General features: G+C 34.8%; 2 protein-coding genes across 3 annotated transcripts; both read left to right on the forward strand.

Annotated features, from left to right (window-relative positions):
* Positions 1-2,893: 2,893 nt before the first annotated feature.
* On the forward strand, positions 2,894-7,340 carry LOC145031342 (pescadillo homolog). The gene is made up of 13 exons (XM_078979882.1): positions 2,894-3,081; positions 3,166-3,251; positions 3,706-3,954; positions 4,040-4,165; positions 4,258-4,342; positions 4,413-4,523; positions 4,623-4,716; positions 4,795-5,021; positions 5,111-5,218; positions 5,292-5,413; positions 6,233-6,452; positions 6,712-6,954; positions 7,058-7,340. Exons 1-13 carry the CDS (start codon positions 3,058-3,060, stop codon positions 7,145-7,147), a joined length of 1,785 nt encoding a protein of 594 aa, XP_078836008.1. The 5' UTR covers positions 2,894-3,057; the 3' UTR covers positions 7,148-7,340.
* Positions 7,341-12,519: 5,179 nt separating this feature from the next.
* On the forward strand, positions 12,520-14,683 carry LOC145031343 (antitermination NusB domain-containing protein). Of its 2 annotated transcripts, none has more exons than XM_078979883.1 (7): positions 12,520-12,972; positions 13,094-13,170; positions 13,292-13,444; positions 13,546-13,600; positions 13,710-13,797; positions 14,128-14,226; positions 14,346-14,683. In XM_078979883.1, exons 1-7 carry the CDS (start codon positions 12,617-12,619, stop codon positions 14,496-14,498), a joined length of 981 nt encoding a protein of 326 aa, XP_078836009.1. In that variant the 5' UTR covers positions 12,520-12,616; the 3' UTR covers positions 14,499-14,683. The 2 variants fall into 2 exon arrangements, with proteins under 2 accessions (XP_078836009.1, XP_078836010.1); XM_078979884.1 differs by having other exon boundaries at positions 12,524-12,972; positions 13,310-13,444.
* The last annotated feature ends 677 nt before the right edge of the window (positions 14,684-15,360 follow it).

Raw genomic sequence — 15,360 nt, forward strand, 5'->3', positions numbered from 1 at the left:
ATATAAACGAAAGTCGTAGAATATGTTAAACCGATAACATACAAAAAAGAACACCCAAATCTGATTTCGTATGAGGAAGTTATGATTTTTCTAATATTCGACTTAGCAGTGCACGACCCGAAACTCGAATTTTAGTTCGAGCGGTTTTTGGCTTACGCGACCTAAATGAGAGTTGAATATCTCATTAATAGGAACTCAGCGGTAAAAAGATAGACGAAAACAGAGTCCGTATGTAGGAGTTACGAATTCTTCGCGGTCATTTAACAGTCTAAATGCCTCCTGCTGTTAAATTTAAGATCGGTCGAGAACTAGCTAACAGAGTCTAAATGAAAGTTGTAGATCTTGATTTTACCTACGCGTTGAAAAAAAGAACGTCGAAAACGGAGCTCGTATGCGAGAGTTATGATTTTTCTAAGTTTGAAGGCTGATACGCGATATTGAGTGACGTGGCGCGATCACAGCCATTGCTTTCTCTTCAAGGAAAGCCATCAGACGATGACACGTGGCACTGACTCGGCAAGTCAGTGAAACGACTTGGCGAGTCCGTCAGGATTTCACCCTATAAATAGAAGTGTCGGGTTTCTCCATTTCTCACACCTTCCAAACACTTCTTTCTCTCTCTAGAACCTCTCTCTAGCCCCCCTTAAGCCCCCTAAAGTCTAGGTAAACCCCCTAGCACCTGAAGTTGTAGGTGATGAATTACGAGTTCATGCAATGTTGTAACTACGTATTCATGCAATGATACTCTAACCCCATACTACGAATTACGAGTTCAGACGATGTTATGACTACATATTCATGCGATGATACCCTAACCCTTGTTGGGCACGTATTGAGGGAGTAATCCCTGAATCAATATTGTCTATGTGATGTAGGTGATGATCCTTAGGGAGAGTCCTTAGGAACAAACATATAAGGAAATGCGATGTAAGGAGATTAGAGGTAAATATGATGTAGGAGACAACCCTTAGGATAAATCCTTAGGGAAGGTACTTACGAATAAAGAAGATAATGAGGATGGGTAATTGGGTTAATTGTTTGACGATTGAACATAATAATTATATTATTGTGGGTTGAAAACCCTATGTACTCACCAGGTTTCCCAACCTGACCCACTCAGTTTACTTGTATCACAGGTGATGATGTGAAGTTACATTACACTAAGAGATTAAGGAGATATAGATCACTAGTGTAAATGAATGTAAGTTCTGTTCATGCTTATGTTTCTGTATTGACGATGACATCCCAAATGTTTTAAAATGAATAAAAATACATTTCTTCGGAAATGCTTTGATAATGAAATTATCATGTTTTTCTAGGAACAAATTCCGCAACGTTTTTATTACAAGAGATACTCTGATTTTTTATAAAGCATAAACAATAATTGGTCTTTTCTAGGCCGTGAAAATGGGGATGTCACAGTTGGTATCAGAGCATTAGTTTAAGCGAACTAGGAATATAGATTTATTTCTAAACTTAAACTTAGAATGCTAAGCGATGATCGTGAGGAGTGTGTCTAATATATTTTAGTAACTACACCTGAATAGACACAAGCACTAGCTTAATTAAGGAAGATGCCTAAAATGCTTTTATGTGTTAAATGATTTATGATGCTTTATGCTATCGTTTGATCGGATCTATGGTCTGTTGCTGACAAGATCTTGAAATTTTATGTGCTCAGGTTTCTAAACGTTTAGTTACGATATTAGAACTGACATGTAACTTTTTGGAGTAATAAGGAGGAATAAGTGTCTAATTCTTCCTCTATCTATATTCTCGTCTCGATACACCAAACGTCTGCTTTGGAGAATAGAATGTCATGATAAGGACTCATAGAGAATTGAGTAAATAGAGGAAATGAAAATGCTTATGATAGTGAATGACACCTATCGGAAGATATCATAAGAGTGGTGGAATGATGGAATGATTGCCTTTAAATGGGGATGTCACCGTTGCAACAACATAGTAAACGTTTTCTAAGTTGGATTTTAACGATTATATTGATAAAAGTTAGCTACCGTTACATTTGTTGGTAGATTAATGTAGTATATAAGGTCGGTACCACTGACTAACTCCAATATATACCGTCAAATTAAAACGTATTATATGAGACTAAATTCATACGTAGTAAACGTACATAAAAATAATCACGAAAACGTAAAAAAAGGAACTGTAATTAATACCGATACGTACATAAAAATAACTAAGTAAGATTTTTTAAGTTAACGAACTAAAATTTAAAGAATAAAAAATATATTATGGGTATGTTTGGATTAGCTTTTTTACGACAAAAGTGATTTTTAAGAAAAATGCTTATTAGCTTATAGCTTTTAGGAAAAGTTGGTTTTAAAAAGTGTTTGGATGCGGAAAGCTGTTTTTTTCAGGAGTAAAATGGTTAAAGAAATAGGATTTTCCAGCTTTTGGAGAGCTTTACTTTGTCTCATTCAAAAAGCTGTTTTAAAAAGCGCTTTTTAAATAAATAAACACTTTTTTTTTAACTTATTAGCATTTATAAAAGCTAAAAAGCTTTTTTTAAAAGCTATCCCAAACACCCACTATATGTGACTCGACTCATACGTAGGTAATGAATATAAAAACAAGCACGAAAACATCAAAAAAAATTATATCAAAACATATATAAACTCGAATTTATACTGAAAATGACATATACTAGGGTTAAATGAAGGTGTAATTGACATTTTAAAAAGTTTGAAGTTAAAGGACTAAAAATGATATTTTACAAAAGTAAAAATAAAAATTGTTATTTCTGAAAGTTATAAAAAGACAAGGGTAGAAAATATCATTTCTTAAAGTTAAAGGAGGTAAATATCGATCACCCACCAATTTTACCAATATATAATATAATATAATATTATTTTAAAAAATGAAAACCCTAAGATATATAGTTTAACTGACCGAAGAACATACGGCCTCCCTTTCTTCCTCGCCGAACTTCGGCCACCCACAGCCTCCCTTTCACTCTTCAGAGAGAAAGGCACCGTTCACCGGAGCACCTCACCGTCTTTCCTAGAAGCAGATTCGTGACTGCTAGTAGCCATGCCTAAACATTACAGGCCTCCAGTAAGTTTCAAACGAAACATACAAGTAATTCCTTAAACGGAAGAATACTGTTTTTTATGTTGCGTTTTTACTTGTGTTTTGCAGGGGAAGAAGAAGGAAGGGAACGCCGCCAGATACATCACCAGGTCTCAGGCCGTTAAGTACCTGCAAGTCAGTCTTTCCGTGTTCAGGTATTAATTTGCTTTGAAGCTTGGCGTATGTTTATGAGCTGAGATAAGAAGCACAAAAGCTCAATGTTTGGATTTACAATCGATGCTCGTGTAGTTAAATGTATATTCATATCGAGTGTTTTGAATGAGGATGTAAAACGAAGAATTTGAAAGAAGTTTTCGTTGTGAAACGTATTGATTTATCTTCAATAAGCATTAAAGGGGAGAATTTGAGATAAGTCCAGAACCCTAGTTTGAAGTGATAAGAAGTCCAGAACCCTAATTTGATGTCATTTAGTACCATGAAGGGTCTTATTGACATAAAAAGAAAAACATCTAATAGAGTGGATTTGAATAGTTACTCTTTTCTGTTGTATTTGATATCTATATGTTTGAGTATTCAGCCATAACATGCTATGTATTTTCAATTATGTTACTAATAATCTAAATGTTTTGGTTGTTTTTGATTCAATAGGAGATTATGTATCTTCAAAGGTGTTTTTCCTCGGGACCCGAAGAAGAAGGTGAAGGGAAACCACCATACCTATTATCACATGAAAGATATTTTATTTCTTAAACATGAGCCACTTCTTGACAAGTTTCGTGAGATGAGAGCATATGAGAAAAAGGTAAAGAAAGCAATGTCTAAGAAGAACAAAGATCTTGCTGAACGCCTCTTGACACGCAAACCTTCTTACACACTTGATATGCTTATCAGAGAGAGGTTAGAATGACTATATCCAAACTTATATACCATTTTTTGTTGCATTTCCTTATTATGTCCTTACTTTTTACAAATTTGACTTCAGGTATCCAAAGTTCATTGATGCATTAAGAGATTTAGATGATGGCCTCACCATGGTGCATCTTTTTGCTGCATTACCTGCTATAGAAAGGGAAAACATTCAAGCAGAAAGAATCCATAACTGTAGAGGGTATGTGTGATTGTCTTCCCATATTTTGAAATTTGAAATCGACCTTTGTTTTTATCCGATTTTATATCTTAATGGTTTATATGTTTCTTTAGGTTGAGTCTTGAGTGGCAAGCATATGTCTCTCGCACACATAAGTTGCGAAAGGCTTTCATATCTGTGAAAGGCATATATTACCAGGTACATAAATCATCACATATATAAATTTGATGTTATGTAGATTGTAAATTTACCAATCTACCCCTTTCAGGCTGAGGTTGAAGGGCAAAAAATCACATGGTTGACTCCTCATGCACTACAACAAGTAATGCCTCAAGATGTTGATTACAAGATCATGCTTACATTCTTGGAATTCTATGAGGTTTATGATAATCATCAAGCTTCTACCTTATGAATATTTTCCATTTGTTTATCTTTTGTTTCAACTCTTTACTTACATATAACATGATTCAACATGCAGACTCTTCTTGGATTTGTTAATCTCAGACTTTACAATTCGATTAATTTGAAATATCCACCTATTCTTGATCCTCGATTGAAAGCTTTAGCTGCAGGTATGATTTTTCTACCATATGATAAATTATCAATGAACATGATGTATTAAATTACATAAATCTTGATACTTTTTGCAGATTTATATGCTTTGACAAGGTATGTTGATGCTAAAGACAAAAAAGATGGAGGAAATCATGAAGAATCTGAACTTAGATTGGCTCAACTTCAAGACCAACTTCCTGCTAATGAACCTGGTGCATTAATGCATCTTGTTGAAAACACTGCTGATGAAAATGAAGATGATGAAGAAACAACTGCATGTAAAACCCTTTTCAAAGACATAACATTCTTCTTGAGTCGTGAGGTAAATAAAGTCGAATATATTTCTTTTTTTATAATTTATTATTTCTTTCATCTTGTTAAAGTGAGTGTTTTTGTTTATTTTTTTTACAGGTTCCAAGAGAATCATTGCTTTTTGTGATTACTGCATTTGGTGGGGTGGTGTCATGGGAGGGAGATGGAGCTCCATTTGAGGAATCTAACCAGAGCATTAATTATCAGGTATTTTATTTGTTATTATAGTATAAGAAATTCTTTTATATGTTTCTTATTAATTATTATTATTTTTTTGTAGATTGTTGATAGGCCAACTCAGAGTCACAGGTTTATTTCAAGAGATTATATACAGCCACAATGGGTTTTTGATTGCATAAATGCACGTGTTATACTACCAACTGAAGAGTATATGGTTGGGAAGTAAGTTTTAGTAAACACCCACTTTTTAAAATTAATTCTTAATAGAGTAAATTACATTTGTGGTCCCTAAGTAATGCTGCTTTTTGCATTTTTGTTCCAAAATTTTTTTTTATCACGATTTTAGACCTTGTTTGAGGTTCTTGTAATGTTTTTTGCAATTATGGTCCAAGAGTATGGCTGATTTTTGCAATTTTGGTCCCAAAAAGTGTTGTTTTACATTTTTGGTCCCAAAAAGTGTGTATTTAACAATTCTAGTCCTTATTTGAGGTTCTTGTATTGTTTTTGTTACTTGTTAAAAGTAAAACGACTATTTTTGGTCCCCGAAGTATAGCTGATTTTCACAAATAAGGTCCCAAAATGTTTTCTATTACAATTTTGGTCCTTTCTTGAGGTTCTTGTAAACATTTGTAGTCCCTTTTCACAAAAATTTCCACCTTTGGTCCTAGAGTATTGTCTGATTTTTTTTTATTTTTTATTATTTTTTTTTTTCAGATTTAGTCCTTATTTGAGGTTCTTGAAACGTTTTTGTTCCTTGTTCAAATTAAAACAGGCATTCTTGGTCCTTGAATATAGCTGATTTTTGCAAATTGGTCCCAAAATTTCAGGTTCTTGTAACATTTTTGGTCCCTGAGTATAGCTGATTTCTGCAACTTTGATGCTAAAAATATAGTGATTTTACTTGGAACAAGAACAAAGACCAAGAATGTTAATAGAAAACTTTTTTGGGACCCAAATTGAGATAAGTCAAAATACCCAGGGACCAAAAATGTAAGATTTTCTCATTTGAATTATGTATTTTTAACATTGTGTCAAAATCAGGGTTCTTCCACCACATTTGTCGCCATTTGTTGACAATGAAGCAGAAGGGTATGTACCTGAGTATGCAGAGACCATTAAAAGGCTTCAAGCTGCTGCTAGAAAAGAGATCCTCCCAATGCCAGGTGGCGAACAAGATGATCTCGATAATGCCCAAAATCTCCTTGCTGAAGGCATCATTGATCGTGCTAAAGCCAAAGAAGCTGCTGAAAGAAAACGAAAGGTTTTTAATTTACATTTTTGGTCCTTGTACTTTGGTCATCCTTTCCACTTTTATCCCTCACATGCCAATGACCGAATGGATAATGTTAAAAAAAATTTATATTTTTTTTTCTTGATTGACAAATGACCATTATACCCTTGCATTCCAAAAACTTGTTTTAGTGTGGCTAATCCAATATAAGCTCATTAAGTGAAAAAGAAACAGATTGTTGGTGTACGACCATGTGTAAAATGACGATTTTGCCCTTTTGGGATTGCAGATGGAGGTTTTTCAAGCGCAGTATCATGAGGAACTAAAAGCGGAACTGGAAGGGAAGACAGACACAAGCACACCCACTACACCTAAAGAGAGCAAGAAGAAGAAGAAGAAGGAGAAGAATGTTGATGATGAAGAAGAAGAAATAGAAGATGATGGAAATCTGAAGCAGTTTGCTGATGATAATGACAACATGTCAAAGGTTGCCATGTCACGTAAAAAGAGGAGACTTTATGAAGCCATGAAGGTTAGTTTGCTTTTTCAGTTATTTATTATTATTATATTTATATTAACAAGAAGCATATACATAATATGTTTTGTTTATTTAATTTGTGTTTATTTGTGTTCAGATTTCGCAAGAAAGGAAAAAGGCAAGTGTGGATACTCTCAAGACAAGGAAGAAAAATATTCAAAAATCCAAGAAAACGACATCTGACTGATTCAAGTTCCATTTAGAGATTCGAGATCTGTGCTTTTTTAAAAGCAGGGAATTAAATTTTGTAGTTATTTATTTATGTTTGAGTTTTTTAACTGTGGATTTTTCTCAAAACTTGGTTTTGGTTTGTTTCAGTATCTGATGATATTCTTAGTAAATCACTTATGGGAAGACTTTGAATTTGTTCCTTGTGAGTATTGTCAATTCGTGTTTATGTTTTATGTCTTTTAGAGGTTTGAAGAGCTTACAATTTTAAAAGAAACTGAATCCATATGATAATGATAGATAGCATGTCATCATTATGTTTTTCAAATAGCATTTTCAATGGGAGTGTTGTAAGATGTCAAATATTAATAAATACTTATCCCTTCGGAACACTGTTCACACAACAACCTTATTTCCCTTTATTCTAGACACACAACCACCTTATTGCCCTTTATTCTAGACAAACACACTGACATTTATACGAGAAACCCACACCTACCCGTTGATCAAATAATTACACAATTATGGTATCCCTAACACAATGAAACTGCCACATCTCAAGTCTATGACGACACAACCTAGGAGGAAAGCCATATTGATGTGTATGAGTCGGACAAGAGGTTCTGGTACACACATATCCCAACCATTCTAGATCGCAATGTGAGGGTATGGTTTCAAAAGTCTGGCACCAAATAGTATTTGAAACTTCACAAAGCTTTAAGAACTCTTCCTAACGAACTTCACCTAGTTGGGGAAATATCGGGAAGAATCTGAGAGATTATAGAATGTAAGCAGGTCGAAGGAGAGCCTGTCAAAGATAATTTCAAACACTTCAACAAAGCAACGCTTGATGTACCAGGAAAAAATGTTCACATGGTTACAGAAGCACTCACCCATGGTCTACTTCAGGGTCGTTGTCCTGGAAGTTATTGGGAAGAGTCCCAACCATGCGGCAAGAGCTTAATGAAAAGGTGTAATACTATTTGTGCTAGGAGGAAGGAACAACTGCAAAAGAAACATACTTGAAAGTCGCTGCCATCCAAACATCAAAACACAAGGAAGCCATCTACCTACCATTCACGTTGGAAGACCATAAAAAAATAGTTACTCATTATAGAATTCATGGTCATTTGAGCACCAGAACACATCATTATAGGACATACTACCCTTCTGCAAATCGGCATAGTAATATCCACCATACACAATCTGCTAAAGTTTACCACCAATGATGGAGTGGCAACAATCATAGCCACTCCACTCAGAATAACCAAGTACAACCAAATCATGACACATGAAGAAATAACCAAAGGATGCAAGCGAACAAGGGAAGCATAACCTAAAAAAAGAAGTCGTTCAATATACATACCAGACCAACAAGTTTGCATTGGCTCAACCCTACCAACCTCCACGATATAAAAATTTCTTTCCTTACTCAAGAAATACAACCACATCATCATCTAGGAACAAACTTATATGGTGAAACTATGTTCCGATATTACCCAACACAAACTCAACATGCAACCTAGAAGTAACATAGTCAAACAAAAATGAAGAGGCATGTTGGAGATAGGAATATAGCAATCAAATTGGACGTCACCAAACTCTTCTCGGTAGGTATTATGAGGGAAGCCGTCTTCCTAACCTAGATAGGCAATCCGATCATGGTCAAGAAACATGACGGAAGTTGAAGTATGTGCATTGTTTATACAGGCATGAACAAAGCTTGTACGAAGGATTACTACCCCTTCCAAAATTCGATCAGAAAGTCAAATCGATGGAAGAGGTACCGCCAAATCTTGATGAAACAAAAAGACGAAGAGAAAACACCATTTTACGTAGACCAGGACATGTTTTGCTACTAGAAAATACCGTTTAGACTAAAAAATGATGATACAACCTATCGACGCTTAGTCGATAAGATCTTCAAATATCAAATATGCCAAAATATAAAATTCTATGCCAACGACATGGTCATCAAAAGTATTGATGACACGTCTTTGCTGAGAGACATTAAAGAAACCTTAAAAGACTACGATGAAACTCAACCCGGTGAAATGCATTTTCACAGTAGAAGAGGGTTAGATCTTGGAACCAAATCTAAGCAAAATTAGAGACCTTTTAGAAACAAAGACCCCCCATGGATTGGAATATATGAAAGGCCTTAACGGGAAACTCACTGCCCTATGAAGGTTCATAAAAAATCAGTTGAAAATACCATGCCACCAAAGGGCTTCTAGCCCAGCGGTATCAAGTAGTGCCCTCCCTTCTTGAGGTTGAGGGTTCAGTCTCGTGGTGGATATAGCTGGAATGAGGTGTTAGTATAGGAGTAGATTATAATATTTGTATTTGTCGGTTCAAAAAAAGAAAAGTGTCATGCCACTATTCTAAACCCTAAACGGATGGGATGACAAAAGCAATTTCAAATGGACATCAAAAGCAGAAAAATCACTAAACCAACTAAAGGATGACATTTTGGAAGCATCCTACACTAGTTAGCCCTATTCTTGGGGATACCTTGTCCTTCTATCTAGCAACATCTCCATAATCAGTTTCGTACTTACATTAAAAAGGGATAAAAAGCAATCACCCATATACTTCACTAGCAGGGCCATACAAGGTCATGGATTAAATTAACATGTCCTAGAAAAATTGGTGCTCGCATTGATCTATGCTACCAGATGACTCCGAAGTTGCTTCTAAGTGCACTACATTGAGGTACTAACTAGCCATCCAATCTGTCAGATCCTCATAAAACCATAAAAGTAGGGATGATTAGCTAAGTTGGAAAATGAACTAGGAGAACACGATATTGAATAACGATCACGAACAAGTATTGATCGATTTTCCGACTGAATTACTCGAGTAAAAACAAGCACCATTGTACCATCAAATGGAAGCCAATAAAGTGCAACACAACAAAGAAATACAAGACATTTGGACCCTACACACCGAAGGTGCATCAAATAAGGAAGGGTCATGATCAAACATTGTATTAAAAATCCCTAAAGGAAAAGAGATTACATACACTCTCAGGTTCGACTTCTAGAGATCAAACAACGAGGCAGAGTTCACAACTGCTAGTTGGAATGCACCTAGCGACCGAGGTGGGTGCAAAGGATGTCGTAACCTGAGTGATTTGCTACTCGTAGCAAATAAAATCAATGAAAACTACGAAGTTTGGGAAAAATATATGTAGGAGTATGTAAACACGGTAAAAAAACTCGTCGACATATTCTGAGTGTTCACTACTAAAACAAATTCTGAGATCAGAGAACAAACAATTCGACACCATAAACAAATTGGCTTTAACCTCGTTTGACCATCTAGCAAAGAAGGTACTAGTAGAGTTACTTACCGAAAGATCTTATATATTAAAATGATATTGTTAATTAACATATGATTTTAAATGGCCACATTAACAACAAACTAATACAATTGATTATCTATTAAAAATTGAGTTTAATAAATATTTATAAACTTATAAAAAATTGAAAATTATTTATTTCATGAAAATAATATTTTTCAATAGTAGTTAACATAATATATATCATATGATATAATTTTTTAAGTTATGTACAAAATTTTGGAGTAGAAAGACTTTTTTATCTTTTACCAAAAGGTTAAAGTTTATATTTTACAAACTAGTTTATAAAAGTTACAAACTTGGCGTTCTTTTTTGGCTCTAAAGTTGGAGATGGTTAAGGAGACAAGGGGATGGGCTTTTGATTTAATTTAACTGAGATAATACATCTCTAGAAAGCATGCATGGACTACTTGATGTAGTATGAGACATTAGGGACATGATATGTATTAACGTGCTAAGGCCTTATGGTTATTACTTTTGCTTTAAGACCATTACTTGGATATAGTCCACAAAATGTGTTGAATCTTCATCTTTGTCTGCATCACTGACTCTTTCTAAAGACACTGTTTACGAACATATCACCTTCTTATATAATAGTAATATCATAATACATGTTGTATTGTATCACTTTATACGTCATCCTCTTTACAATCGAACAATAGATTGTAAATACAATACTAAATGTTGCCCGTGAGTCCTTAGCGAGATCAGTTGTACGCTAACTTATACTATATTGATTGGACATAAAGTAACATCATACATAATAAATGCAACCTGCCAGACCATACTGAGCACTTTTGGAAAACGAATCATTAGGACTTTACAACCGTTAATTGACGATTTTGTAAAAAAAAAAAAAAGAAGGTAAAATGGTTTTCTTCTGATGATGAGTGTCATCTTATAAACAAATAATTCAACCATTTGTATTTAATTTTACAAAAAAAAAATATGGATCCATAATAGTTATAGGGATAATGACTTGAGAAGGTAACCAACTATACCCTTTGGTCACTTAATTTTTTTGGTGCTCTCTTAACCGTTAAACTTGTTATTTGGTTCAAAAGATACCATTATTACTGGGTATTGAAGCTTTAGCTGGTCATGTTGAATTTTCCTACGAAGCTATGAATTTTCTGGCGAATGCAACCTGAAATCGAACCCTAGGTTTGAGTTACGACCCTTCATCCATGGGACCTTCGAATACCCATCACACCTCCACCTCTCTCTTCATCCATGATAGATCTCGAGTTCACCATCTATTCATCATCTCCATTAACGAATAAACATCACACCTCCACCCACAACACCTTTCGAATACCCATCTTATTCATCATCTCCATTAACGAACCTGCAACACCTTCATCCATGGCAGATCTCGAGTTCATCGATGGTATGTTTCTGGAACCCTTCATCTTCCTCGAGTTCAAACCATTCGTACATGGCAGATTTCGATTTGTTTATGGTCTTCATCTTCCTCGAGTTTAAACCATACAAAAACCCACGAAATCTTTTTTCGGACCTTCAAACTCTGATAAACAAGATGTAAGTGTGAGTGTGTGTTCTAGAAATCGTTTTGAAAATTCGTTTTTGATTTCTGGACCTTCGATTTATGATGAACAAAGAACTCGAAAACTAAAATAGTTTTCAGAAACAGACGAGCATATGCCAATGATTGTTCTTGAAATTGTTTTTAGATATGCAATTGTTCCTAACACCATTTGGCCGGAACACCCCGGGAGAAGACGACCGTGGTGACATATCTGCCGAAAACCTTCACCCGGGAATAATGATATCTTTTGAAGGAAATAACAAGTTTGATGTTTAAGAGAGCACCAAAAAGAATTAAGTAACCAAATATGTACAAAAGACATAATTTTTTACTCTCTCAAGTCATTATTTGATACTTCTGCCACCTTTAAATAAATAAATCTAAAATTATAATAATACATTGATACAAATTAAAAAACGAACTGTACAATTCTTAAGAGTCTACACTATACACATGGTCATGTATCATGCTGCCACAAAAACCCTATTAAAAAGACTTCAAAAACCCCTGTTTTCTTATCCATAACTGTTCTTCTTCATCCTCTCCTCTCCCAAAAACCTCCGTGAACTACTACAATGGACACAAGCTCCCTTCTAATACATCAGCCATTACCATGCTCATATATTTCTTCTTCTTCTTCTTCTTCTTCATGCTCGAAACCTAAAATTACTCTCAATTCCTCTCCTTCTTCATCGTTTACTTCTTATCCGTTCGGAAAATGCCTTCGGTGGAATGTCCTCCCGCCAACAACCACCGTGCTCTTCTCTCTACCTCAATCATCACTCTTCCGCACCTCTGCGCTTGCAGTAGAGGAGATTTTGGAAAAATCCACCTTGGAGGATTCTGTTTCCTCGCTTCCCAAAGTGCCTATGCCGAAAATCGATAAAAGCGGGAGGTTTTGTAGCCCTAGAGCTGCCAGAGAGCTTGCGTTGTAAGTCAAATTATACCTCAATATCTAGATCTCAGAGAATTTTGAATTTGTTTATGCGTATTCGATTTTACACACCATGAAAGTTACTGTTTATTGTTTGATTACTGATGTTAAATGTTAGGTCAATCATATATGCTGCTTGTTTAGAAGGATCCGATCCTGTACGTCTGTTTGAGAGAAGAGTGAATGCCAGAAGAGGTAAGTATATTATTTTGCTAGCCTTTCTTCATGATTTTGTGTGCTGTTTTAAGCAGAATTAACTCCTTGTAAGTTTATGATCCAACTCATCTACCTAATATCTGAGAGTCTAACCATGAAGTACATCTGAAAATTGAAGAACTAGGGTACGAATTTGATAAAGAGACATTGATGGAATACAATCATATGAGCTTTGGAGGCCCCCCTGTGAAAACAGAAACAGCTGAAGAAGCCGATGAGCTTCTGCAATTAGATGAAAAAGCCTCTGAAATTGGTACAACACAAATAACATCAACTACGACATTCTTCAAATTGATTCAACTTTTCTTTCTTTAAAAATCTTGGAATAATTTTGGCTTCTGTATTCTATCTCAGAGGCAGAAGTCCTTTCAGCCCCTCCAAAGCTAGTATACAGTAAATTAATCTTGCGGTATGCATTCAACAGAAGTAAAATAAGTGTTGATAAAATTCAACCTCTGAAAACTGAATCCCCTGATTATTATTATTATTATTAATTTTTTTCTTGTCTTCAAATGCAGCTTCACAAGGAAATTATTGGTGGCAGTAGCAGAGAAGTGGGATGATCATGTTCTTGTCATTGAGAAAGTTGCTCCACAAAATTGGAAGGTTTGAACCACCTTTTTAAATGAGATAAAAAGTTGCCACTTTTGTCCCCAACACAGTACAACCTGTTATGTTCTGTCGTGTTTCCTAGTATAACCTTTTTGGGAGAGACAAAAGTTACACTTTTTGTCTCATATAAACAACATTGCTCAAATACATGTCAAACACAGTATAACATGTTCTGTTTGGTTCTACTTTTTTGGAATGCGGTATAACCTCTTTTACCATGTTCCACCTTTTTGTGTGAGACAAAAAGCTGCAATTTTTGTTTCATTGACATCAACTCACTCTGATGCATGTCAAACACAGTATAACCTGTTTTGTTTTGTTCAGAATGAACCAGCAGGGAGAATCTTGGAGCTTTCAATTCTCCACCTGGCGATGTCTGAAATCGATGTTTTGGGTACACGTCACCAAATTGTGATTAATGAGGTTCATTTCTTCATACCCTTTTAAAGTTCTTATTAACCCTTTCCTATAACTACAACAACCAATTGATTTAAACATTTTTGGGTGTTTATTTATTTATTTATTTTTTTATTAATATAAAGGCAGTAGATCTTGCAAAACGGTTTTGTGATGGATCAGCACCCCGGACAGTGAATGGATGCATGAGGACATTCATAAAGGGCATAAAAGGAAATAGTGTGACTCTTGCACAAGATTTGGAGACTAAAAAAGAAATCATCTCAAATGAGTTGTAGAATTTATATTCTTTTTTGAGTTTGGGATATGCCAAATACAACCAGAATATATAGACTTTTTTAGTGAAGTCTTGTTGTAAGAAAGAGGAGTTGTTGTGCACTTGTTTGCAAAGTGGTGTGTGGAGCATTAACACCTAAAGAGAACGCATTTCTTCGTGTATCTAAAAGGGCGTTTTTTGATGACATATTCGTGTATGATATAATGTTTTTAGGTTGGAATTGAATATTCTGATGTTAAAAAGAACTTGCATTTGGCTTGTATTTAACATGTATAATTTTTATTTTCACTTGTGTTTGACCTATATGTACGTGCTATTTCTTTTTAACGTAATGGATCGTATGGAGATATAATCATTTGACCTATAATATTGATGTGAAAAAAGTGATAGATATTTGTGAGGTTAAGCATTGGAGATGACCTTAGAAAACTGCAAACCACACTGCGAAAGTTCTAAACCCTTTTATACGGTATGGTTGGTTTTTTTTCCATTAGGATACATGAAACCTTGGAAAACTTTAACCCTAACTTATATCTATCTATACTTATAATAGGCTTTCCCAAATCATATGGTTATAGATAAGTTGATATTTCAAATCATATTGATTTGAAACATAAAAACTTTTGTATTCTTTTAACTAATGACAGTTAGTAATTTCCTTTCACTCACTTTAAATTCCTTTTAAAAACTTATTTCATATTTTATAAAACATGTTTTCCTTCAGGTTTCAAGTGATCTCACAGCCCTATTTCGTTTGATCCTAACTCCATGAAGATTCCTTACAAATTCCAAGTCGAGACAAATGGTTAGAAACAAGATAGATGTGATTTCGCGAATATTCGGTTAATCAAACATTAGACTAC

Source organism: Lactuca saligna, chromosome 2 (genome assembly GCF_052625555.1).
Source record: "Lactuca saligna cultivar CGN05327 chromosome 2, ASM5262555v1, whole genome shotgun sequence".
NCBI lineage: Eukaryota > Viridiplantae > Streptophyta > Magnoliopsida > Asterales > Asteraceae > Lactuca > Lactuca saligna.

Coding starts and splice junctions, on each gene's coding strand:
- LOC145031342 (XM_078979882.1), top strand. CDS start 3,058: ATGCCTAAACATTACAGGCCTCCA. Junction 3,082..3,165: donor CTAAACATTACAGGCCTCCA/GTAAGTTTCAAA, acceptor TGTGTTTTGCAG/GGGAAGAAGAAGGAAGGGAA. Junction 4,524..4,622: donor CATTCTTGGAATTCTATGAG/GTTTATGATAAT, acceptor TTCAACATGCAG/ACTCTTCTTGGATTTGTTAA.
- LOC145031343 (XM_078979883.1), top strand. CDS start 12,617: ATGGACACAAGCTCCCTTCTAATACATCAGCCATTACCATGCTCATAT. Junction 12,973..13,093: donor GCTGCCAGAGAGCTTGCGTT/GTAAGTCAAATT, acceptor GTTAAATGTTAG/GTCAATCATATATGCTGCTT. Junction 13,601..13,709: donor TACAGTAAATTAATCTTGCG/GTATGCATTCAA, acceptor CTTCAAATGCAG/CTTCACAAGGAAATTATTGG.